General features: G+C 39.6%; 2 protein-coding genes and 1 long non-coding RNA gene across 28 annotated transcripts in view; 1 reads left to right on the top strand and 2 right to left on the bottom strand.

Moving 5' to 3' along the window:
* Window positions 1-13,072, top strand: part of LOC133568470 (uncharacterized) — a 13,823-nt gene extending 751 nt beyond the window's left edge. Inside the window, exons 2-3 of the long non-coding RNA XR_009809610.1 lie at window positions 3,631-3,873; window positions 8,807-13,072. This is a non-coding gene — a long non-coding RNA (uncharacterized LOC133568470). The remainder of the gene's footprint in view (window positions 1-3,630; window positions 3,874-8,806) is intronic.
* On the bottom strand, window positions 6,781-16,486 carry LOC133568467 (espin-like protein). Of its 5 annotated transcripts, none has more exons than XM_061920419.1 (7): window positions 16,296-16,486; window positions 16,129-16,201; window positions 15,873-16,049; window positions 11,818-12,292; window positions 9,219-9,337; window positions 8,777-8,956; window positions 6,781-8,441 (listed from the first exon to the last, which is right to left on the bottom strand). In XM_061920419.1, the coding sequence occupies exons 4-7, from the start codon at window positions 12,002-12,004 to the stop codon at window positions 7,005-7,007; spliced, it is 1,923 nt and encodes a 640-aa protein (XP_061776403.1). In that variant the 5' UTR covers window positions 12,005-12,292; window positions 15,873-16,049; window positions 16,129-16,201; window positions 16,296-16,486; the 3' UTR covers window positions 6,781-7,004. The 5 variants fall into 5 exon arrangements, with proteins under 5 accessions (XP_061776403.1, XP_061776401.1, XP_061776404.1 ...); XM_061920420.1 differs by having other exon boundaries at window positions 6,782-8,441; window positions 11,818-11,950; window positions 12,207-12,292; window positions 15,873-16,201; XM_061920421.1 differs by having other exon boundaries at window positions 6,783-8,441; window positions 11,818-11,947; window positions 12,207-12,292; window positions 15,873-16,201.
* A 4,675-nt stretch (window positions 16,487-21,161) lies between these two features.
* The window catches only part of kif1ab (kinesin family member 1Ab), a 59,759-nt gene continuing 53,820 nt past the window's right edge, over window positions 21,162-27,100 (bottom strand). For all 22 annotated transcript variants that reach the window (XM_061920396.1, XM_061920395.1, XM_061920400.1 and 19 more), the window contains one exon: window positions 21,162-26,043. In XM_061920396.1, the coding sequence (XP_061776380.1) occupies window positions 25,986-26,043 (58 nt within the window). In that variant the 3' untranslated portion in view covers window positions 21,162-25,985. The remainder of the gene's footprint in view (window positions 26,044-27,100) is intronic.

Here is a 27,100-nt window from a genome sequence, read left to right as displayed (position 1 = left end):
ATCCATCTTCTTCCGCTTATCAGGGGCAGCAGACTAAGCAGGGAAGCCCAGACTTCCCACACAGCAAAAACACTCCGCGGCAGGTATCGCGCATTCCGTAACGGACCCGAGAAACGGACCCGTATCGGGGTCGACTTGGCCTCAGGAACTGATCCACTACAGAGGCGGGTCGCGGACCTGCCTCGGCTCCGAGCTGGATCCGCTCCGCATCCATGATCGAAACCTTACCTCCGCGGCAGGTGCGCTTGGGACCAGCACATGCCGCACGTACATCCGCCGCGGACCAACAACGGACTCATAAAAACCATGGCTCATCTTAATGGACCCGTTTATCTGACGAAAGTTAAGTGGGAGAAAATGCGGTCGTTTATAAATTATTAAATGTCTCTGTGCGGCCTGGTAGCAAATGCGTCACGGACCGGTGCCGGTCCTCCGACCGGTGGTTGGAGACCACTGCTTTAGAAGACGTGCTAGTATACATGTAATAACAATTATTTTTTTAGAATTATTAAAGAAATCGTAGACTACAGTTTTTCTGGTGGCTATGTTGTTCAACCAATTTTCCTCAAAATTTGTCAGTCCCCTAAAAGTGTGTGTCCATTTTTTCTGGCGATTCAGCAGAACACACTTTGGGTTAACAGCACCACCATATGGTGTATTGGTCATAAAAAGAAGAGCTAGTTGAATGCAACACATGCAATCAACAAACGGATATTTTGTGAAATATTTTAAAGTAAAATACATACTGTAGAATAATTACTTCCTGTAAGTAAAAGCTGTAGGTTATTTTGATGATAAATCAATGCAGAGGTTGTGTTATGTGTTATGGTGTGTTTATTTAAATTAATGTTTTGACCCGAATATAAGATGGCAACGATTATGACAACATTTATGGACTGCAGGCATCCATTATCCACCGCTTGCCTCTCTCGGCAGGACCGGCTTTCCCAACAGGCAACCTGGACCGCCATTTTTTGGAGAGCGCATCAAATTGCAGAATGCAAAAAAAATGTTTTAAAGGCATTTAATTGGAACGTTTTTCTCCGCATTGGGTAACTGTAAGCTCAATTGGGTGAACTTACAGAAGGTCATTAAAGCCCCACCTAAGAAATTTCAGTTTTGGTTGATTTTGGCGGCACCAGTGGACCGCGGTCCTGTTTTGCCAAAAGGAAGACCATTTTTCCCCTTAGGACTAGCGCATTAGGCATCAAACTGACACAATAATGCCACAATGATTCAGGATGACTGATCTTTCCACAGAAAGAACTGAGATATTTTACTCACACTTTATATTTGCGATTTGCAGTCATCTGATTTTCTTTATACAGTACTTTTGAGTTTGTATTTACAAACCCTGTTTCCATGAGTTGGGAAATTGTGTTAGATCGCATATTACACATATTCAATTGAATGCACGACAAAGACAAGATATTTGATGTTCAAACTCATAAACTTTTTTTTTTTTCAAATAATATTTAATTTATAATTTCATGGCTGCAACACGTGCCAAAGTAGTTGGGAAAGGGCATTTTCACCACTGTGTTACATCACCTTTTCTTTTAACAACACTCGATAAATGTTTGGGAACTGAGGAAACTAATTGTTGAAGTTTTGAAAGTGGAATTCTTTCCCATTCTTGTTTTATGTAGAGCTTCAGTCGTTCAACAGACCGGGTCTCCGCTGTCGTATTTTACGCTTCATAATGCGCTACACATTTTCGAAGGGAGACAGGTCTGGACTGCAGGCGGGCCAGAAAAGTACCCGCGCTCTTTTCTTATGAAGCCACGCTGTTGTAACACATGCAGAATGTGGCTTCGTATTGTCTTGCTGAAATAAGCAGGGGCGTCCATTAAAAAAACAGGGCGCTTAGATGGCAACATATGAAGTTCCAAAACCTGTATTTACCTTTCAGCATTAATGGTGCCTTCACGGGTGTGTAAGTTACCCATGCCTTGGGCACTAATGCACCCCCATACTATCACAAGTTGCTGGCATTTGAACTTTGCGTCGATAACAGTCTGGATGGTTCGCTTCCCCTTTGGTCCGGATGACACAATGTCGAATATTTCCAAAAACAATTTGAAATGTGGACTCGTCAGACCACAGAACACTTTTCCACTTTGCATCAGTTCATCTTAGATGATCTCGGGCCCATAGAAGCCGGCGGCGTTTCTGGATGTTGTTGATAAATGGCTTTCGCATATAGTAGTTTTAACTTGCACTTACAGATGTAGCGACAAACTGTATTTAGTGACAGTGGTTTTCTGAAGTGTTCCTGAGCCCATGTGGTGATATCCTTTAGAGATTTTCTGTCGGTTTTTGATACAGTGCCGTCTGAGGGATCGAAGGTCACGGTCTTTCAATGTTGGTTTCTGGCCATGCCGCTTACGTTGAGGGATTTTTCCAGATTTCTCTCTGAACCTTTTGATGATATTATGGACCGTAGATGTTGAAATCCCTAAATTTCTTGCAGTTGCACTTTGAGAAACGTTGTGGACAAAGGAGCGTACCTCGCCCCATCCTTTCTTGTGAAAGACTGAGCATTTTTTGGGAAGCTGTTTTTATACCCAATCATGGCACCCACCTGTTCCCAATTAGCCTGCACACCTGTGGGATGTTCCAAATAAGTGTTTGATGAGGATTCCTCAACTTTATCAGTATTTAGTGCCACCTTTCCCAACTTTTTTTTCACATGTTGCTGGCATCAAATTGTAAAGTTAATGATTATTTGAAAAAAAAAATGTTTATCAGTTTGAACATCAAATATGTTGTCTTTGTAGCATATTCAACTGAATTTGGGTTGAAAATGATTTGCAAATCATTGTATTCCGTTTATATTTACATCAAACACAATTCCCAACTCATATACAAACGGGGTTTGTATTACTATACCGCAAATTTCCCATAGCTAACATTAGTATTATCATTTTGATTTAAGCATTGATAGGTATTTACTGGTTAAGCAGAAACAGAGCCAAGGCATAATCGCTGGAAAATCCCTCCTCATCTTTGAGCTCACACCAACAAGTGAAAGCGAGGTCAATGTTGATCCTCAACCGTCCTTTTATCCGGGTAGCCTCCCTTTTTCTTTTTTTTGTCTTCTCAGACAAATTGGTTGATTTGTAGCTTCTTGTCTGATAGTAGTAATTGCACATAGGCCTTCTTCTTCTTCTTTGAGTTTTCTGGCAGCACGCAGGCGTTTTGCATCGACCTCCGTCTTTTTAACAAATGGGGTAAGGGGAAGTGACATATGCTGTAAAGCAAGTCAGCACGTTTTTTTGTTTGTGGGGCAGGCTTCCTGCAACTTTCCTCAAAATTAATGCAGTGAAAGCGATACAGACGCCTTCAGGCCATGACATAGGTCTCATTCAACTAGTTGTAAGTCCATGTATCATCCCTTAAAGCTACAGCTCTAAAGCAGAAAATCCAGAAATCTGCAGAGGGGGAAAAACTTAAACTCTGTATTTATTGTAAGCTTGACTATTGGCTCATTTGGCTGCAATAAGGTAAGTTTTTTCAATTTTGGAATATAAATGCAGGGCAAGGTCTTCCCATTAGCTATGTTTAAAATGTCAATAAATACAATATGAATATCCATCCATCCATTTTCTACCGCTTATTCCCTTTCAGGGTCGCGGGGGGCGCTGGCGCTTATCTCAGCTACAATCGGGCGGAAGGCGGGGTACACCCTGGACAAGTCGCCACCTCATCGCAGGGCCAACACAGATATTTGAAAAAGTACTTTAGAGTTACAATGCATGCAGAGATGAAATTTGTGTCATTTTGTGTTTTACACTACAGTATCTGTTCAGACAGTAAGCAGCAGCAGCAGCACATTTACTGCTGAGAGACAGACTCAACATGCAGATACAGGTGAATGTTTGTTATTTGTAAAATACTGTAATAACAATCCCTTTTCAATTATTGCTCAATGTTAATACATCTGAATCATTAGACACTTTTTTGCCACTATCACTTTTAAATACACTCAAGCCATTTTGGTCTACATCCATCCATTTTCTACTGCTTATTCCCTTTTTGGGGTGGCGGGGGGCGCTGGCGCCTATCTCAGCTACAATCGGGCGGAAGGCGGGGTACACCCTGGACAAGTCGCCACCTCATCGCAGGGCCAACACAGATAGACAGACAACATTCACACTCGCATTCAAACACTAGGGCCAATTTAGTGTTGCCAATCAACCTATCCCCAGGTGCATGTCTTTGGAAGTGGGAGGAAGCCGGAGTACCCGGAGGGAACCCACGCATTCACGGGGAGAACATGCAAACTCCACACAGAAAGATCCCGAGCCTGGATTTGAACCCAGAACTGCAGGAACTTCGTATTGTGGGGCAGACGCACTAACCCCTCTTCAATCAATCAATGTTTATTTATATAGCCCCAAATCACAAATGTCTCAAAGGACTGCACAAATCATTACGACTACAACATCCTCGGAAGAACCCACAAAAGGGCAAGGAAAACTCACACTCAGTGGGCAGGGAGAATTCACATCCAGTGGGACGCCAGTGACAATGCTGACTATGAGAAACCTTGGAGAGGACCTCAGATGTGGGCAACCCCCCCCCCCCTCTAGGGGATCGAAAGCAATGGATGTCGAGCGGGTCTAACATGATACTGTGAAAGTTCAATCCATAGTGGCTCCAACACAGCCGCGAGAGTTCAGTTCAAGCGGATCCAAGACAGCAGCGAGAGTCCCGTCCACAGGAGACCATCTCAAGCGGAGGCGGATCAGCAGCGTAGAGATGTCCCCAACCGATACAGGCGAGCGGTCCATCCTGGGTCCCGACGAGCGGTCCATCCTGGGTCTCGACTCTGGATGGGTCTCGACTCCATGGTCATCGGACCGGACCCCCTCCACAAGGGAGGGGGGGACATAGGAGAAAGAAAAGAAGCGGCAGATCAACTGGTCTAAAAAGGAGGTCTATTTAAAGGCTAGAGTATACAGATGAGTTTTAAGGTGAGACTTAAATGCTTCTACTGAGGTAGCATCTCGAACTGTTACCGGGAGGGCATTCCAGAGTACTGGAGCCCGAACGGAAAACGCTCTATAGCCCGCAGACTTTTTTGGGGCTCTAGGAATCACTAATAAGCCAGAGTCTTTTGAACGCAGATTTCTTGCCGGGACATATGGTACAATACAATCGGCAAGATAGGCTGGAGCTAGACCGTATAGTATTTTATACGTAAGTAGTAAAACCTTAAAGTCACATCTTAAGTGCACAGGAAGCCAGTGCAGGTGAGCCAGTACAGGCGTAATATGATCAAACTTTCTTGTTCTTGTCAAAAGTCTAGCAGCCGCATTTTGTACCAACTGTAATCTTTTAATGCTAGACATGGGGAGACCCGAAAATAATACGTTACAGTAATCGAGACGAGACGTAACAAACGCATGGATAATGATCTCGGCGTCTTTAGTGGACAAAATGGAGCGAATTTTAGCGATATTACGGGGATGAAAGAAGGTCGTTTTAGTAACGCTTTTAATGTGTGACTCAAAGGAGAGAGTTGGGTCGAAGATAATACCCAGATTTTTTACAGAGTCACCTTGTTTTATTATTTGGTTGTCAAATGTTAAAGTTGTATTATTAAATAGAGGTCGGTGTCTAGCAGGACCGATAATCAGTATTTCCGTTTTTTTGGCATTAAGTTGCAAAAAGTTAGCGGAGATCCATTGTTTAATTTCATTAAGACACGCTTCCAACTGACTACAGTCCGGCGTGTTGGTCAGCTTTAGGGGCATGTAGAGTTGGGTGTCATCAGCATAACAGTGAAAGCTAATACCGTATTTGCGTATGACGTCACCTAGCGGCAGCATGTAGATGCTGAAGAGTACAGGGCCAAGGACCGAACCCTGGGGAACTCCACACGTTACCTTCACATAGTCCGAGGTCACACTGTTATGGGAGACGCACTGCATCCTATCAGTAAGATAAGAGTTAAACCATGACAGGGCAGAGTCTGACATACCAATTCGTGTTTTGATACGCTCTAATAAAATATTATGATTGACGGTATCGAAAGCAGCGCTAAGATCGAGGAGCAGCAACATAGATGACGCATCTATGACATCTTCCACTGTGAAGCCCGCCATTTTGGTCTATTCATCTGAAATAATTGTCTTACTTTGGCTGTTTTCTCTCACCTGGGTCACGCAGGAGGTGTATCCTATCCTGCACTCAGATGGAAGGCAGCGGACATCCTGTACAAGTCGCCACCTCATTGCAGGGCCAACACAGATAGAAAGTCAATCATTCACACTCACATTCACACACTGGGGCCTATATAGTGTTGCCAATCAGGCTACTGTTTTCAGAAAATGACTAAATGTATCTGTTAGACTCAGCTGATCTCTGTGTCTCATCTCTCAGATAAGTGGTGTTAGCATGTGAGTGACAGGAAGAAAAGCTCTGACTTACAAGGGGAAAAGTCTTTCGGTGGCACGTTAAGTAAAAGTTAAAGTACCAATGATTGTCACACACATACTAAATGTGGCGAAATTATTCCCTGCATTTGACCCATCACCCTTGATCACCTCCTGGGAGGTGAGGGGAGCAGTGGGGAGCAGCGGTGCCGCGCCCGGGAATCATTTATGGTGATTTAACCTCTAATTCCAACCCTTAATGCTGAGTGCCACGCAGGGAGGTAATGGGTCCCATTTTTATAGTCTTTGGTATGACTCGGCCGGGATTTGAACTCACGACCTACCGATCTCAGGGCGGACACTCTAACCACTAGGCAGCTGAGTAGGTACCACTAGGCCACTGAGTAGGTATGTATGTATAAATCTCTAAACAGTAAATATGAGACCACCCATATTTTTCCTAGGGAAAAATATTGTCTTATATTCGAGTCAATGCATTACAGTATTTTGTATGAAAATAAAAACCTCGCAAAATTGCTACAATAAGCAAAGAAACACAATGGTGATGCTAAAAAGGGGTAGAAAAGCGCTATACAAGTATAACCCATTTACCATTTATCATTAGTGTTCAAAATCAAAGAGCTCTGCTTCTTTCTCCTTCCAAAAAGCAAAGCTGCGATCAATATATTTACAAATATCTTCATTGTTGAAACAGGAGAAGTCCATGTCACTGCTGCCCTCCTCTGGCGTGGCACCTTCAACTACAACCGAAGGCACTGGTGTGGTTTCTGATGATGGTCTCGAGTCTCCAAAGAAGCAAACTTTAATATCATCAAAGCCGTCTCCCCATTGTCGCTTCCCAACCTGAATTTCCCGCAGTACTGCCTTGTGGAAGTTTCTCACTCTCTCCCAGGGAAAAGTTCCTACATGGTCAAAAACTTCGAAACAGAGCAGATGCCTCATTTTCCTCTCCACTGGTGACAGCTCCTGCTCCAGAATGTGGAAGTATCCCAGCATGAAGAGGTCTAGGGACAAGCTGTCGTGGTCCACATCTGGCAGGAATTGTTCTGGGGAGTACACAGGAAATGGGTTTTTTGAGGTGCTGTCGGACACATAGGACGTTATAGCCTCCTTTAGCTGGAGTTTATTTTTCCAGGAGTTTAGCATCTTATCAACGGCACCTCGTTTTTGACAAAAGAGAAACATGGATGGGATTCTCTGCTGGGCTTCTGATTTGAGCTCCTGTTCCTGCCTCGCTGCTCGCACTGAGATAGCGTAAGCTGACTTCTTCCAGTGGCTCAGGAACAGCACTACAATACGCTCTTTCCTTAGGCTGGTAGTCTCCATCACAGGTGGAAGCTTTTTAGGATCACTAGTTAGATTATTAGTTCCGGAAGATTGGTCCTTGCCAGGCACTACTCCAGCAAAAGGATAAATGGTACCAATCTGACCTTCAAAGTTGGCTCTGAGGTTTCTCACTGACACCCCAAACTGACGAATCTCCTTCTCCAGTCGTTCTCTGCGTGATCTGCTGTAGCTCTCCATCCCATGACCAAAAGCCATCCCGATGAGTGGTAGCTTACATCCATTTGTGTTTTGCAACACCTCATGGCCTTGACCTACCGCAAAAACATCCCTCACCTCTGGCTGCCCCGTTATCCCCTCCATCAGACCGTGCACCACGCTCCTCTCAGCTCCATCCTTAGAGGTCTGAGTCAGGCTGGCCACCAGCAAGGACATACTCCTGACAATCTCTGAGACGCGGCTGCACCAAACTGGCAGCGCCCGACTTCCCTGAGTATCCATCTCTTGCAGGGCCTCTTTGTTTAGAGAAATGTTTAGGATAGGGTCGGGTAAAATAGCCCTCAGTTCTTTTGTCAACCTGGTTAGCTCCACCTCATAAGCTTGGTAGCGCTTCTGCAAAGACATGTTGTCGATCTGCTGTTGCAAATACAGAAGATCGTCCTGTGTTAGAAGCTCGCCGAATGGTCCCAAAACGACATTGTGAGTTTGGGAGTACTTCCAGCCATCCACAGTGAAGGAATCATAGGTTAGGCCCTACAAGACACGAAAGAGAGAAGACAAAGTCAAGTTATAGTTTAGCAGTTCCATTGACAGTTTGTTTTCATGGTCTCCAGAGGATAAAAACTACCCTGTACAATCTCTTCAATGGCTGTGAAAGACCAAATTAGTCTATGAAGGGTACTTTCCCCTGCAGTTCAGTGAATAAGCTAAAACTAGTCAAGGTCTTCCATGTATCCTCAACTAGAAGGAGGACTCAGGACATGGAACTGCTGTATAGGTGACCAGAGTGAGGGAAGTCCTGGCATCCCTACAACTCAGACCCCTGATGGATAGATGGATGGATGGATGAACTACAAACTGACCAGTACCTGTCTCATCTGCTCTTCCTCATCCTGCAGTCGGGTCTGCAGCTGTCGTACCATCACTTGACGTTTCCACTCAGCGATGGGCCGTCCAGTTTCATCGTGAGTAGGCACCAGGGACTCAATGTCGGACAGAATCACGTCGACAACTGGTCCCCCTTCTAGACACTCCTCACTGTCAAGTTTCTGCAAGAAGATCAGGGTTCAACTAGATGCATCATTAGTGATTGTGTGCAGATTATCTTTCGTCTCATGGCCTGGATGTTGGATTCTCACATCCTGGTTTAGATTCTCTCTCAGGGAAATCCTCATACAACATACCTGCATTATCAGCCTACCTTTTTAAGGTGGCATAATCTCAGAGGCTCTAATGACTTGGACTGGAGGCTCAAACACCTTTGCAGAACACCTGCTACTGACCCAAAACAATAGTGAAGAGTCGACTGACCTGTTGTCCGGTGAAGACGGCCGTGATGCCAGCCTGTTTCAGGGACTTGATTGATTTCATGTGGTACATCAGATTGAGATCTCTCTCTGGAGGCTTTACCTGGTTGAACGAAGTCACCACTAGAAACATAATACATCACAAAATGTCTGGTAAATGTCCTGAAGGAGGTTATACATCTTTAAGAAATTGCGTGTTAACACTGCTAAGAAAAGCTGAAACTCCAAAGGATGAAACAGACATCATAGGATATTGTAGCAAATAATACCCCCTAGTGGCATTTAGCATCTGATTAGATGCTTACCAACGTAAAATGGTCATTCAGCAATGTCAGGGCATGATTGAAGCATTTTCTTTTCACTGATTTTTGTTTCACCATTATAATATTAATATTAGGGCTGTCAAAGTTAACGTGATAATAACGCGGTAACTATACATTTCAATAACGACACCATTTTTTTAAATGGGCGATTAACGAGAACACTTCATTTAAAACCAGCAATGTCACAACGTGACGACAGAGTGCCGTTATGCCCAAAAATAAAAATTAAAAAAGGGGTATTTCATTGGCAGTATAGTACCATTTTTAATTCATTAGTACCGATATACCTTAGGACTACAGCCCTAATATATAGTCCTTTGAGACATTTGTGATTTGGGGCTATATAAATAAACATTGATTGATATATGAATATTTGCTGAATTTCCTTTTGTACTTTCGTAAATTGAAAAGGAAAAATATGTATATATCGCTTTTCTCTAGAGACTCAAAGTTACATTTAAACCAGTGATGCCAGTACTACTTTCTCTAAAGATCGAGTATCATATGTAATACATTTTGACTAATAAAATGTGTTTTTTTTGTTTTGTTATAGGGCTGGGCGATATTGGCTTTTATTAATATCACGATATTTTTATGCCATATTGCAATATACGATATATATTACGATATTTTGCCTTGCCCTTAAATGAACACTTGATGCATATAATCACAGCAGTATGATGATTCTATGTGTTTACATTAAAACATTCTTCTTCATACTGCATTAATATACAGTATGCTACTTTTAAACTTTCATGCAGAGAGGGAAATTACAACTAAGTCAATTGACCAAAACTGTTTTCATTAAATACTCTTCATTCTCTCACGGGTGACTTTTTAAATGAAAGAACAAAATAATAGTGTTGCTACCTTTTTGTAGTAACACTTCTGCTGCATACTTTGCATTGATTGATTGAGACTTTTATTAGTAGATTGCACAGTTCAGTACATATTCTGTACAATTGACCACTAAATGGTAACACCCCAATAAGTTTTTCAACTTGTTTAAGTCGGGGTCCATGTTATTCAATTCATGGTACAAATATACTGTATACTATCAGCATACAGTATTTAATCATCACACAGGTTAATCATCATAGTATATACATTGAACATCATATTGCTGTTGTCTGCTGAATATCTTCCCACTTGAAGCCAAACCACCGCCAGATGATGGACCCCCAGCTATTTATGTTGGGCATTTATTGTTCTTCCTCTATTTGTGATAAGTTTCGCACCATCTCTCTTTCTCTGATCGGCGAGAGCTATGACGCTAGACTCGCGAGAGTATGTGACGTATGTAAGAAGGCGGGCTTGTTTTCCGTATCTGTCAGAATGAGAGACGAGGAGTGAGAGAGAAACCCCTGTTGTGTGATGCCTGCAGCTAAAAGCAACTCGACCTGCCTCAGCTAACGTTTCAGCTAACGTTAGCTTTCGGCGACAGTATGTGACGTATGTAAGAAGGCGGGCTTATTTTACGTCTCTGTGAGAAGGACAGACGAGAAGGAGTGAGACACGCCAGTAATGTAATGCACGCAGCTTAAAGCAACGGTGTGAGAACATATAATCGAATATTACGATATAGTCATTTTCTATATCGCACAGAGATAAACCTGCGCTATATCGTATATATCGATATATCGCCCAGCCCTATTTTGTTATCTCACCAAACCAATGTTGTTGTACACCTGACTATAAACGAAAGCACATATGCAGATTCAGTGATGGACATGTTGTACATGCTAACCAATACCTGAGGAGGCCATTTGTATTTGCTGCATTGAGCCTGATGTTTGTCTGGATGAGGAGGTCTTTGGGAGTCGAGGCAGAGAGATCACCTCTGCCTTTTACCACTGTGTTACATGGCCTTTCCTTTTAACAACACTCAGTAAACGTTTGGGAACTGATGACACCAATTTGTGAAGCTTTTCAGGTGGAATTCTTTCCCATTCTTGCTTGATGTACAGCTTAATTTGTTCAACAGTCCGTGGACTCCTTTGTGTTATTTTACGCTTCATATTGCGCCACACATTTTCAATGGAAGACAGGTCTGGACTACAGTCAGGCCAGTCTAGTACCCGGACTCTTTTACTATGAAGCCATTGTGTTGTAACATATGGCTAGGCATTGACTTGCTGAAATAAGCAGGGGCGTCCATGATACAATTTTTTTTTTGTTTGTTTTGTTTTTTCACTAATTAAAAGTTGCTGTTCACCCGACTATAACCGAAAGCACTTATGCAGATTCAGTGGTGGACATTTTGTACATGCTAACCAATACCTGAGGAGGCCATTTGTATTTGCTGCAAGGAGTCTGATGTTTGTCTTGTTGGAGCATTAGACAGAGTCACAGAGGAGGAGGAGGAGGAGGTCTTAGGGAGTCGAGGCAGAGGGAGCACCTCCTTCACTGGCTGCTGGGAGCATCGTTGACAACATTTAAAGCGACATAGCACAAAAATGTCCTCCATTCTGTATTGACGAAATAAACATACAATAATGTGGACAAAAGTATTGGGACACCGGCCTAATGGTTCACCATCCCTAAGGTTTTCTTCCCAAAATTGTTCAAAATGTCTTGGTCAGATGAATAATTGAGATCATGGGTCTTTAATTAATCAATATGTGCGTCTCAATACTCTATGTCCACTATCACGTGTGTTCAGATATTACATATTTCAGCATCACTTTGCTGTTCTCCATGTCGGTCCCGCTCCTTCACTTGTGTCTCAAAAGCAGCAGACCGTTGACCTTCTTTCCTTTGAGAAGAGAAACCAGATAAAGCGAGCCCTCACACAGAGGATCTCTGAATAGAGGACAGGTAATCAAGCCTCTCTGTGACACTCTCACACACAGCGAGATGCTTAATGCAAAGAACAATGGCCGCTGTGGCAGGCTGAAGCAGAAGGCGGTGAAACGTGACCCTGCCCCTGGAAGTGTTGCACGCCACACAGAGTGCGGGAGAAAGCTTGTGAAGAGTTTGTGGAGACGTGATAGCCTGCTGCAAGTAACCCTATTGCTTTGAAGGAGTCCACTAACCGCATCGTTAAACCGCACATTGTTGAGAACATTTGTCCTGCCGAGCAGGTTCAACTGGCCGTGGAAGACTTGACTATAGCTGCAGGTTTTTTAACTAACACATTTGCCCCCAATACAAATACTTAGGGCTAACTCAATAAACCTGATGGGAATGTTAAATCCCTGTTTGTTTTATTGTAGAATAACACACTTTTTATTCGTGAAATGCTATGCATGGATGGGATTTTGTTTATCACTGGATTGTATCTTTTCTATATTAAATAGATGTTATTCTATCTAATAGAATTTCTAGCATATGTGTCCTTAAGTTTTTAGAAATAAAGTATTATTGTTATTGATGATTATTATTAATTTGAATGCACAGTTGGGATTTTATTTACCACTTGATTTTAAAATTTCTGTATTTTAATATTACACGTTATTCTTTTAAACCTATGTGTTCTTTGTTATTTTTAAATAAAGTATATATCTGTTAGTATTAATATTAATTTGTATGCAGAGGTGGTATTTTATTTCACACAGGATTTTATACTTTCAGTATATAATTATTGCTGTCTTTTTACCCTTTGTTTTTGGGTGTATAGAAACAAAGTATCATGGTTAATTATTATTATTATTAATATTTTTTGTATGCATGGGTGAGACTTTATTTCCCACTGGATTAAAAACGTTTGATATTTTAATATTACATTTTATTCTTTTTACACCCATGTGTTCTTGGGTTTTAGAAATAAAGTATTATTTATTATTATTATTATGATTAATAATATTATTAATTTGTATACAAAGGTGGCATTTTATTTCACGCTGGATTTTATACTTTCAGTATTTTATTATTACTTATCTTTTTTTTGCCTTTGTTTTTCGGTGTTTAGAAACAAAGTATCATTGTTAGTTATTATTATTATTTGATTATATTTGTATGCTTGGGTGGGATTTTTTTCACACTGGATTTAAAATGTTCGATATTTTAATAACACATTCTAGTCTTTTTGAACCCATGTGTTTTTGGGTTTTAGAAATAGAGTATTAGTTATTATTATTATGATTAATAATAATATTAATTTGTATGCATAAGTGGGATTTTATTTCACACTGGATGTTATACTTTCAGTATTTTGTTATTATATGTTATTTTTAAATAAAGTATATTTTATTATTATTATTACGACTAGTAGGGCTTCACGGTGGAAGAGGGGTTCTTGCGTCTGCCTCACAATACGAAGGTCCTGCAGTCCTGGGTTCAAATCCAGGCTCGGGATCTTTTTGTGTGGAGTTTGCATGTTCTCCCCGTGAATGCGTGGGTTCCCTCCGGGTACTCCGGCTTCCTCCCACTTCCAAAGACATGCACCTGGGGATAGGTTGATTGGCAACACTAAATTGGCCCTAATGTGTGAATGTGAGTGTGAATGTTGTCTGTCTATCTGTGTTGGCCCTGTGATGAGGTGGTGACTTGTCCAGGGCGTACCCCGCCTTCCGCCCGATTGTAGCTGAGATAGGCACCAGCGCCCCCCGCAACCGCAAAAGGGAATAAGCGGTAGAAAATGGATGGATGGATTACGACTAGTATTAATATTAACCTGTATGCAGAAGTGATATTTTATTTCACAGTGGATTTTATACTTTCAGTATTTGCGCTGGTGTTATTTATTATTTTGAATTTGTATGCATAAGTGGGATTTTATTTTACACTGGATTTGAAATGTTCAATATTTTATTATTAAATTGTATTCTTTTTGAACCCATGTTTTCCTGGCTTTTAGAAATAAAGTTAAATGATAAATGGGTTGTACTTGTATAGCACTTTTCTACCTTCAAGGTACTCAAAGCGCTTTGACACTACTTCCACATTTATCCATTCACACACTCATTCACACTCTGATGGAGGGAGCTGCCATGCAAGGCGCCAACCAGCACCCATCAGGAGCAAGGGTGAAGTGTCTTGCTCAGGACACAACAGACATGACGAGGTTGGTTCTAGGTGGGATTTGAACCAGTGACCCTCGGGTTGCGCACGGCCACTCTCCCACTGCGCCACGCCGTCCCTAGTTGTATTTATTATTATTGTTATTATTCTTAATATTAATTGTATGCAGAGGTGGTATTTTATTTCAGACTGGATTTTATCATTTCAGCATTTTATTTGTTTTGGGGTGTTTACAAAGTATCATTGTTATTTAATATTACTATCTTTAATTTGTATGCATGGGTGGGATTTTGTTTCACATTTGATTTTAAATTTTAAAATGTTTATTATTAAATTGTATTATTTTAGAAAGTGTTATTTGTTATTATTGATATTATTAATATTAGTTATATGTGGAGGTGGGATTTTATTTCACACTGAATTTCATATTTTTAGTATTTTATTATTACTTTAATCTTTTTTTTAGCCTTTGTTTTTGGGTGTTTGGAAACAAAGTATTATTATTTATTTATTTGCTTTATTTGTATGCATGGTTGGGATTTTATTTCACACTGGATTTTACATTTTCGATATTTTATTATCAAATTGTATTCTTTTTAAACCCATTTGTTCTTAGGTTTTAGAAATAATGTATTATTTATTATTATTATGATGAATGATATTATTTTTAATTTGTATGCATAGGTGGGATTTTATTTCACACTGGATGTTATGCTTTTTGTATTTTATCTTTACATTGTATTCTTTTTAAACACGTTTTCTTAGGTTTTAGAAATAAAGTATTATTGTTATTATTATTATTAATAGTATGCGGAGGTCGGATCTTATTTCCCACTCAATTTTATAGTTCCAGTATTTAATTATTACAATTTTGTAATTTTTTAGCCTTTGTTTTTGGGTGTTTAGAAATAAACTATCATTGATGTTTGTTATTGTTCATTAATCGTTTGTATGGATGGGTGGGTATTTATTTCATGATGGAGCAGCACCCCCGGAAAGGGACAAGCGGTAGAAAATGGATGGACGGATGGAATTCATATTTTCAATGTTTTATAACTATATGTTTTTATTTTAACACGTTTGTCCTTAGGTGTTTCTGATTATTGTAAATTTTCGGTACATTATATAGAAATAGGTGAACAATTTAGATCTAATAAATTTAGCCTATGAGAAGTTTCTTCATGTTGTTACGGGTAAAGAGTCAATTCATACTTTTTCAGCTCGAATACAAATGTAATTATCCGTTCCTCCTTTAAACCCAAACGTATAAAAACTAACATACATAATGTATATTTTAGAAAATATACTGGTTGATGACGAATAAAACACTAACTCAAACCCTAATAGTAATAATTCACAAAAATGGTACTTACAGTAAAGTGGTGACGCTATGGCAGCACCAGCAAGATGCGAGGGGGTAAAAGTTAACCGATATGGAATGAATCAGTCGGATTATCCACACTGTTGGTCTCCAAAGGATCTGAACAAGACAGCAGCAGCAGCATCACCTGGAACCGAACCTCAGATGCTGAGGGAGGTGCTGTAGGCCCCTGTCCATAATTAAAGGGGTGGATAGGGTGACCTGTACTTGGTGGTGCTATAGAAGAGGTGGACATATGCAGCAGATACCCTCTGGTGTATGGTTGCCTCCTCACGTGTTGAGACGCATGATGAAGATGATGGAGGTAACGTCAGAACAAGTCTGTGATTAAAAAAACATAAAATGCAATAAATGCGCAAAGATTATATATACTGTAATTATTGATCACCCACCAGATCCATCGAAGTGGACATACCTGCAATCCATTGGTGATGACAATGCTGGAAAACTGCAATGATGATCCCTGACCCCCTTGCACAATGTGGAGCCTTTCAATCAAATATGCTTGGAAATTAATTCATGAAGCGCAGAACTATATACAGTGGGGCAAAAAAGTATTTAGTCAGCCACCGATTGTGCAAGTTCTCCCACTTAAAATGATGACAGAGGTCTGTAATTTTCATCATAGGTACACTTCAACTGTGAGAGACAGAATGTGAAAAATAAAATCCAGGAATTCACATTGTAGGAATTTTAAAGAATTTATTTGTAAATTATGGTGGAAAATAAGTATTTGGTCAACCATTCAAACCTCACATTGATGGAAGGTTTTGGCTCAAAATCTCATGATACATGGCCCCATTCATTCTTTCCTTAACACGGATCAATCGTCCTGTCCCCTTAGCAGAAAAACAGCCCCAAAGCATGATGTTTCCACCCCCATGCTTCACAGTAGGTGTGGTGTTCTTGGGATGCAACTCAGTATTCTTCTTCCTCCAAACACGACGAGTTGAGTTTATACCAAAAAAGTTCGATTTTGGTTTCATCTGACCACATGACATTCTCCCAATCCTCTGCTTTATCATCCATGTATCCATTTTGGTATAAACTCAACTCGTCGTGTTTGGAGGAAGAAGAATACTGAGTTGCATCCCAAGAACACCATACCTACTGTGAAGCATGGGGGTGGAAACATCATGCTTTGGGGCTGTTTTTCTGCTAAAGGGACAGGACGATTGATCCGTGTTAAGGAAAGAATGAATGGGGCCATGTATTGTGAGATTTTGTGAGCCAAAACCTCCTTCCATCAGTGAGAGCTTTGAATGGTTGACCAAATACTTATTTTCCACCATAATTTACAAATAAATTATTTAAAATTCCTACAATGTGAATTCCTGGATTTTTTTTTGTCATTCTGTCTCTCACAGTTGAAGTGTACCTATGATGAAAATTACAGACCTCTGTCATCATTTTAAGTGGGAGAACTTGCACAATCGGTGGCTGACTAAATACTTTTTTGTCCCACTGTATATAAAAAAAGTTAAATTGAAAATTGTCTCTTTTATTTGAAGTTCTGTACTGGGTAGTTTCGCTCATTAAAAAGGACAAACACTTTAAAATAAACAGCGGTACCTCAAGATACAACTTTAATTGGTTCTTCCATGAAAGTGCGTACCTTGAAAAAATCAAATGGTGTTTAACTCAAAACCCGGGGGCCAGATCTGGCCCACCACATCAAATTTGTGTGGCCACCCGAAAGCGTGGAAATAATATGTGTAAATAAAGTACCTTAACTTTTCTTAATAAATGTATCACAAAAAAAGTTAATTACATATATTTACACTCAATTCAGCTCTAATAATAAAATTTTCAAAGCAAGTCAACTGTTCATGTAAAAATGTTACAGTAACATTTTTTTACACTGTAATCCACTTAAAATATAGAGTAATAATACACTACAAAACACAATAACCGTAGATTTTACAGTATAAAAAACTTTCATGAATTTTTATGTAAAGAAAAACAGTGATACCTCAATTTCATGTATTTTTTTGTTTTATATGCTGTAAAAAAACAAAAAAAACTGCTAATATTACGGCAAAATTGTGGCGACTGAGCTGCCAGATTTATACTGTACAAGCTAAAGATTTGGTTTTGTACAGCGTACGTAAAAAAAGACATAGTAATCAAATACATACAAATTATACACAGGTTTTATATATATTCATACTTTATATTATTCATTGTTAAAAGCGGCCCTCTGAGGGCAACCATAACTGCGATCTGGCCCTCAATAAAAACATGTATGAAAACATGCTTCTCCATCAAACAGGCGCTTCTTCATATTTTGATTAACAAATGTCCGCAGTTTAAATATTATTTTAACATTTTAGGCTGGTGAAGTTTTTTGCGTCTGTACAATGCAGAGTAACAGTGCTACGCTCCAACTGCTCTTCTTACGGGTTTAAAGCACAGCACAACAATTAGCCAAGAGACAGCTCGTACACTGACAAAGTGCACAAGTATTCTGAGGTACCACTGTGTAATGACCAAATTACCTAAAATGCTGTTTATTTAGTACAAACCCCAAAAACAGTGAAGTTGGCACGTTGTGTAGATGGTAAATAAAAACAGAATACAATGATTTTCAAATCCTTTTTAACTTATATTCAATTGAATAGACTGCAAAGACAAGATACGTAACGTTCGAACTAGAAAACGTTATTTTTTGCAAATATTAACTCATTTGGAATTTGATGGCTGCAACATGTTTCAAAAAAGCTGGCACAAGTGTCAAAAAAAATGAGAAAGTTGAGGAATGCTCATCAAACACTTATTTGGAACATCCCACAGGTGAACAGGCTAATGTGGGTGCCGTGATTGGGTAAAAAAGCAGATTCCATGAAATGCTCAGTCATTCACAAACAAGGATGGGGCGAGGGTCACCACTTTGTGAACAAATGTGTGAGCACATTGTTGAACACTTTAAGAACATTTCTCAACAAGCTATTGCAAATAATTTTGGGATTTTTAAAATCTACAGTCTGTAATATCATTAAAAGGTTCTGATAATCTGGAGAAATCACTGCACGTACCATTGAATGCACATACTGCATCAAAAAGCGACATCAGTGTGTAAAGGATATCACCACATGGACTCAGGAACACTTCAGAAAACCACTGTCAGTAACTGCAGTTGGTCGCTACATCTGAAAGTGTATGTAAAAACTCATCTATGCAAAGCGAAAAGTCATTTATCAACAACACCCAAAACGCCGCCGGCTGCGTAGACCCCAAGGTCATCGAAGATGGACCGATGTAAAGTGGAAAAGTGTTCTGTGGTCTGACGAGTCCACATTTCAAATTATTTTTGGAAACTGTGGATGTTGTGTCCTCCGGAACAAATAGGAAAAGAATGATCTGGATTGTTATAGGCACAAAGTTCAAAAGCCAGCATCTGTGATGGTATGGGGGTGTATTAGTGCCCAAGGCATGGGTAACTTACACATCTGTGAAGGCACCATTAATGCTGAAAGGTACATACAGGTTTTGGAGCAACATATGTTGCTATCCGACCAACGTTATCAAGGATGCCTCTGCTTATTTCAGCAAGACGATGCCAAGACACGTGTTACAACAGCGTGGTTTATATTAAAAGAGTGCTTATACTAGACTGGCCTCCCTGTAGTCCATACCTGTCCCCCATTGAAAATGTGTAGTGCATTATGAAGCCTAAAATACCACAACAGAGACTGTTGAACAACTTAAGCTGTATAACAAGCAAGAATGGGAAAGAATTCCACCTGAAAAGCTTCAAAAATTGGTCTTCACAGTCCCCAAACGTTTACTGAGTGTTGTTAAAAGGCCATGTAACACAGTGGTGAAAATGCCCCTGTGCAAACTTTTTTGCAATGTGTTGTTGCCATTGAATTTTAAGTTAATGATTTTTCCATCCATTCATCCATCCATCTTCTTCCGCTTATCCGAGGTCAGGTCGCGGGGGCAGCAGCCTAAGCAGGGAAGCCCAGACTTCCCTCTCCCCAGCCACTTCGTCCAGTTTCTCCCCGGGGGATCCCGAGGCGTTCCCAGGCCAGCCGGGAGACATAGTCTTCCCAACGTGTCCTGGGTCTTCCCCGTGGCCTCCTACTAGCTGGACGTGCCCTAAACACCTCCCGAGGGAGGCGTTTGGGTGGCATCTTGACCAGATGCCCGAGCCACCTCATCTGGCTCCTCTTGATGTGGAGGAGCAGCGGCTTTACTTTGAGTTCCTCCCGGATGGCAGAGTTTCTCACCCTATCTCTAAGGGAGAGCCCCGCCACACGGCGGAGGAAACTCATTTCGGCCACTTGTACCCGTGATCTTATCCTTTCGGTCATGACCCAAAGCTCATGACCATAGGTGAGGATGGGAACGTAGATTGACCGGTAAATTGAGAGCTTTGCCTTCCAGTTCAGCTCCTTCTTCACCACAACAGATCCATACAGCGTCCGCATTACTGAAGACGCCGCACCAATCCGCCTGTCGATCTCACGATCCACTCTTCCCCCACTCGTGAACAAGACTCCTAGGTACTTGAACTCCTCCACTTGGGGCAGGGTCTCCTCCCCAACCCGGGGATGGCACTCCACCCTTTTCCGGACGAGAACCATGGACTCGGACTTGGAGGTGCTGATTCTCATTCCGGTCGCTTCACACTCGGCTGCGAACTGATCCAGTGAGAGCTGAAGATCCCGGTCAGATGAAGCCATCAGGACCACATCATCTGTAAAAAGCAGAGACATTATCCCGCGGCCACCAAACCGGAACCCCTCAACGCCTTGACTGCGTCTAGAAATTCTGTCCATAAAAGTTATGAACATAATCGGTGACAAAGGACATCTTTGGCGGAGTCCAACCCTCACTGGAAACGTGTCCGACTTACTGCCGGCAATGCGGACCAAGCTCTGACACTGATCGTGCAGGGAGCGAACCGCCACAATATGAAAGTCCGATACCTCATACTCTCTGAGCACTCCCCACAGGACTTCACTAATGATTTTTTGCACACAAAAAAAGTTTCTCAGTTCGAACATTAAATATCTTGTTTTTGAGGTCCATTCAATTCAATATAAGTTGAAAAGGATTTGCAAATCATTGTATTTTGTTTTTATTTACAAATTACACAATGTGCCAATTTCACTGGTTTTGGGTTTTATAAATAAATAAATGCATACCCAACTGCCATTTCATTCGGTGCATCCTTCACAGACATTAGTTTGGCATGCATGTAACTGAATAACCAAAAAGCAGAGTATTATCCAGACACAGTTCTACACCAAACCACAATAATGATACAATTCAATCATGTTCAACACTTATTTATTTGTCTTGCTCCCACCCCACCTCCAAACAACATTAGTTAGGTGTCAACACACACGGCAGAGAAACCTCCAGAACAATGAAAAGATAAACGTGAGATGCGGGCCTGACTGCGCTGACAAAACTGATCCGCAATCAGCCCCGCGAGACTTGCAACAAGCTAGTTATTTCTATTTCTATTGTCATGAATGCATGGTGAAATACAGTGGAGGAGAGAGAGAGAGATACAGTAATAGCATTTGTTCAGAGAGACCCGACGAGCGTCGTTTATATACAATACACAGCTAAGAGGAAGGTTTCATTACAAAGATCATCAATGACAATAAACTTTACACCGGTATTTAGGAGAGAGCGAGGAGGGGGAGGATGCTGATATACGAGCGAGCGGACCTGCATGCTGCGATCCAGTGCTAAGAAGCAACGTAAACAAAGCATTGCATGATGGGAAAGTCAATTCTTATGAATTCATACTGAATAAAGCCAGGTATGTGCATCAGTACACCTAAATAGTGCATTCTATTCTAAAACCCTCACAACCTCAAAAAAATACAGCTTTACAGACATCTTTTATAGAATAAAATGTGACTGCAGTGAGATGACCCAAAACATGACCAAAAAAATGACATTATTGTTACGTTTCCTACATTTCCATGGTTCTAAACGAGCTTGCGTGGCTCAACAGGTTGGTTGGCCCGGAGCTCGCAAACAGGAAACAACACAAATGGCTGTCAGGCCACATGCTTTATTTTTTTCAAACATATTCTGACATTTTAGGGACAGTTTCGGGTCATCGTGGTGCAGCAAACTACTAATAAGCAGATTTGGACTTTTTCTTTTTAAACAATGTGGCTTTTTAGCGGAGCAACGATATACCCTACATTACAGGCTACATACGACGGAGCTTTGATGAGAGCTTATAAAAGTCATAGTATTTAGTATGTCAGCTTACTTTACATACAAGTTAGTCTTACACATGAAAAGAGGCGGTGGATAAACCAGCCCTCTTTTTTAATGAGCTCAGCAGAATTTAGTAGGAATTCTTGCAAAAAAAAAAAAAAAGCAACAAGACAAGGTTTCAAACAAAACTGTTAAACGTGACGTCATGATAAATTGGTTACAGTAGACATAATAAACACGTGAAGCGTTACATTGTCACACTCTACATTTTGTTATTCAAACGCCACCAATTCACAGAAAGGGGGATCACGATGTTTTTGTTTGAAATACTTATTAAATGATCATTAAGGGACAGGCTCACGCATTACAAATCAGTACAGGTCCATTTGAATCTGCTTTATGTTGCTACCAGTGGGGATATGACCTCATCCTTATAAGCTGTTACAGGAAAATGTGGAAAGTATTCACGCACAACTAGGAGAGTCACGGTTGGTCAACAAAAACAGCTAGGCATCCCAACGCAAATCAGGGTTTTGGCGAGCTGATGGACTCGCAACGATTAGATTAGATGCCACCTTGATTGAGTGAAGAAGGGACATACAGAACTATTTAGGGTGCCATAGTGGAGAAGTCGGACTTTGTGGAGCAGTTCCTCCGATAACTCTTCCTCCGTAGAACCCTTCGCAGTTTATCATCACCCATTATTTTATTATCCCTGATTAAAATTAGGGCTCATTTAATCAAAGTGCCTAAACCAGGGCTGTTCAACTATTCCGGCCTGGGAATGACACCATACCTGCCCGGTTCAAAACTTGGCAGAAACCTTTTTTGCAGCAAATTCCCCAAAACATTAGCCTGCTCCTGTTATATAAAGGAACTTGGACCAGTGTGAATACATTAGCAGATCCTTGCATTGACATTCTAACTTAGCTTGCAAACAAAGAACACTGGGATCCAAACTTAAATAACTGAGGCGTTCCTCAAGGTACCGCTTTAAGTCCTTTTACATTTTTTGGATTGCCATGTGATTTATATAACTAAGGTGTCGCTGGAGCTTATTTACCTCAGTCAGTTGTCCGGGGGTCAGCAACCCGCGGCTCTTTAGTGCCGCCTTAGTGGCTCCCTAGAGCATTTTTTTTTTAAAAAGGATTGAAAATTGGAAAAAGATGTGGGAAAATTCCTTTTTTTGTTTTAGTATGTTTTTTTGTTTGAGGACAAATATGACACAAACCTTCCCAATTGTTAGAAAGTCCACTGTTTAATACGTTTGTGTGTATGTTTCACTGATGAAAGTATTTGGTGAACATCGTTTTGTCTTACCAATTTCGGCGGTTCTTGATCTCACCATAGAGTGGACTGTTTTTTTACATGTAAAATCTTCCATTCCTTATGTGTTTCATTTTGTGCACCAAACTTTTTATGCTGTGTGTGAATGCACAAAGGTGCGCTTTGTTGATGTTATTCACTTGTTGGAGTGCTAATCAGGCATATCTGGTCAATGCATGACTGAGAGCTAATCAATGCTAACATGCTATTTAGGCTAGATCTTTGTATATAATGCATCATTATGCCTCATTTGTAGGTATATTTGAGCTCATTTAATATCATTTACTTTTATCCTCTTTGTATATATTTTAGTTATGCATGTCTCATGAAACATTATCTGTGTATGTAATATTGGCTGCATTTCAGATAGTTGTTTGTGTGCCATGTTGTTCCACACCACAGCAAACGTTACCTAGCTTGCCAAAGATTGTAATAAATCTATTAAAAGAAGACAGCCTGCCGTTTCCTTTAACTTGGACACACACATCTATACCTTTGGCCATTAAAAGCCAGTCATTTCCAGGAGATTCCTCACCTTCTCGGTAGCCTCTGATTTACTAATGGTTTGTAAAGTTGTAAAAATGTGTAGAATAAATATTACATTTCAACATTTCTGTCAACGAAGATTTGCTTCAGCCTGCGACAGTCATTTTGATAGCAGGCTATTATAGCTAATATAGACACTTACGTCATGTGTTGCCTTCATTATAAGACTTATATATAGCGTTTCATTTTTTGCGGCTCCAGACAGATTTGTTTTTTGTGTTTTTGGTCCAATATGGCTCTTTCAACGTTTTTGGTTGCCGACCCCAGCAGTAGTCATTAGTTCAACTTCTTTAGTTATACTGTAGGTGTTCATCAATGTTCTGTTTTAGGTCTTCTCTTTTTCACAATTCGGGCTATTCACCTGGTTTGTTTTGGTTAAAAAGATATTGTAAGAAGCTCGGATTTATGCAGTGAATTCTTAAAAACACTAGAGTGCTGTGATAGAGATAATTTTTGACTAGCTTTTATGCAGAAGGTCCTTAAAAACAACAGAATGTTCTTGTAACTCTGACAAAATTAATTGAACAAACTCAAATGTTTACTGTAGAGGACACTGGTTCTCCAGAATATTAAAAAATAAGACAAACAGTGACATCCCCAGTCCTTAGCTTTAGGGAAATGTGGCCCCCATAACAATTGAGTTGAATATCCCTGGCTTAGGTTTTTAGCTCCAAATGGTCTTTTTAAACCAAAATGGCCATTTTTGTTTTCAAATATGGGCTTTTTGAAACTTTTTCCGGTGTCCTGCCATGACATAATTTCATGACAATCTGGGAAACTGTCAACACAATGCTGAAATATAAAACGTTTCACCAAGTCTGATGCGCTTGCAAACTTTGGTAAATTCTCATGCATGTTAAAGGTCTGAAAAATGCTAGAAAATGCAGGTCATAAAAATGTCAATCAGAATCGAGCATTCGATGCTCGGGCTCAACTTATTTGTCTTGAAATACAAAAATTACCTTTACATCATTGCAAACATTCCTCCAATTGATGCAGTTATTCTTTCGTTTTCCTTCATCTCCTGCACCTGGGCGTGAAATACAATTTATACACATAACTCACCATATTCACACGTATACCAATTCCAGTATAGAGGTTTGAACATGGCTGTTGGGTCTTTAAATCGGATCCTTACAGCGGCGCAGGTTTGGTCATATAATAAAAACAAGGCTTTGGTTATACAACAACCAAGTGAATGATGCAACACATCAACTCAACGAGGGTCATAAGTGCTGTGCAACAAAACTGGTCAGTTATTCAAGAGTAAATAAAAGTATAACGCGACAATTAATAATATACAGAAGGGATGTTTTTTGTTTTTTTGTGAAGGCAATAGTGTTTTCGCTCATATTCAGCTTCACATAAACAACAAAACAAAAGGAGAGTAGACCTTAATAATGCTGCATGCTACTTAAAATGACACGTTTTCTCTCCACAGGGAAGCAAGTACAGCACAATACCAAGACTGGCATCCCTGCCCTGCACTTAAAATGCGGAGAAACCTTCCCCCCCACTGGATGTTTGCTGTGTAAAAATGGATGTGGCTCGTGTCAGTTTAACGACAATAACTGGAGGATTACAGGAGGCACATGGATATGAATACACACTGCTTGGTCACCATGCAGGCTTGTTAACAGTTAACTATTGAGTGATGGATAAATATACACTCACACACACACATACACATATATATATATATATATATATATGTATATATATATATATATATATATATATATATATATATTTATATATACATATGTGTATATATGTATATATTTATATATAAATATTTATTAATATATATATATATAACCATATATATACACACACATATGTGTGTGTGTGTGTATCAATGTGCGTGTGTGTGTGTGTGGGTGCGTGTGTGTGTGTGTATAGGTTATTTCAATGTTGCTTTATGTAGAAGTGTATTTATGTGGTTGGTAGGGTAGGCGAGTGATTTGTATAGTTTGTGTGAGTGTGTCTGCGTGGGTGTGTACAGTAGATCATTTGTCACTAAAGGCCCCTTTTATTCTTACATCCTCTGGGCAACCGGTACTGACTGGAGAGACTTTCTTCTTGATAGTTTGGACCTGCGGAAAAAAAAAACACACACACACAAAAAAACATATGAGTATTATTTTTAATATAATGGCATTTTGTCCACCACTGTTTGATAAATGTACAGTATATAGTCAGGAACTTCAATCAATAAATGCTAGTTTTACACATACATATGGAAAATATAAACTATTAAGACATATGACACATATTATCAAAAAGTAATATGAAATAAAGCTAATATTATAGGTACATTCACATGTATATTAAACTTCCACTGTGAAGTGAATTATATTTATATAGTGCTTTTCTCTGATGACTCAAAGCACTTTACATAGTGAAACCCATTATCTAAGTAACATTCAAACCAGTGTGGTGGCTTACTAACAGTGTGGTTTACTAACAATATGTAATTGAAATAATATAATGCACATACATGTTTTAAATATAGCACATAATACCTGTATTTAGACTATAGATTATAGACTATTTAAAATAATGCACATTCTATAAAAAATAGATCAAATAATGCTAATATTACAAATACATAAACATATACAGTAAATAATACAAAACCATTCAATGTGGTTTACTAAAACTAAATATTTACTGGCTATTAACATTAGATAATGCAAATATAAATATTTAAACATATAAATATAAATATTTAAACATATAAATAATACCAAGCCATCCACAATCATTTACTATCTATAGTCAGAACATACATTAAAATGTACATTTCCCTTAAATCAATGAATGTTAAATTGCACATAAATTGGTATTCTAATAAATACTATAACATTAAATATAATTTTAGAAAATTTAGAACCATGCATTAAAATTTTATATAAGATGGAATAATATTTAGCCATTAACCATGCAAACTTAAATTAAAAAAATAAAATAATACTGATCATATATTTTAAAAAAGTGTAACAACTGGAAATATCCATTTAAAAAAAGATTTACTACACTACGTATTAAAACAATACAAACAATTGAATATGATTTAACCATGCAGCCTGTAACCTTTAAATCAATAGACGGTTATTGCATATATATTTTAATAAATATGATAACTGGAAA

Source organism: Nerophis ophidion, linkage group LG14 (genome assembly GCF_033978795.1).
Source record: "Nerophis ophidion isolate RoL-2023_Sa linkage group LG14, RoL_Noph_v1.0, whole genome shotgun sequence".
Lineage (NCBI taxonomy): Eukaryota > Metazoa > Chordata > Actinopteri > Syngnathiformes > Syngnathidae > Nerophis > Nerophis ophidion.
Note: the sequence above shows the minus strand (reverse complement) of the source record. Positions and strands in the feature narration are given on the sequence as shown.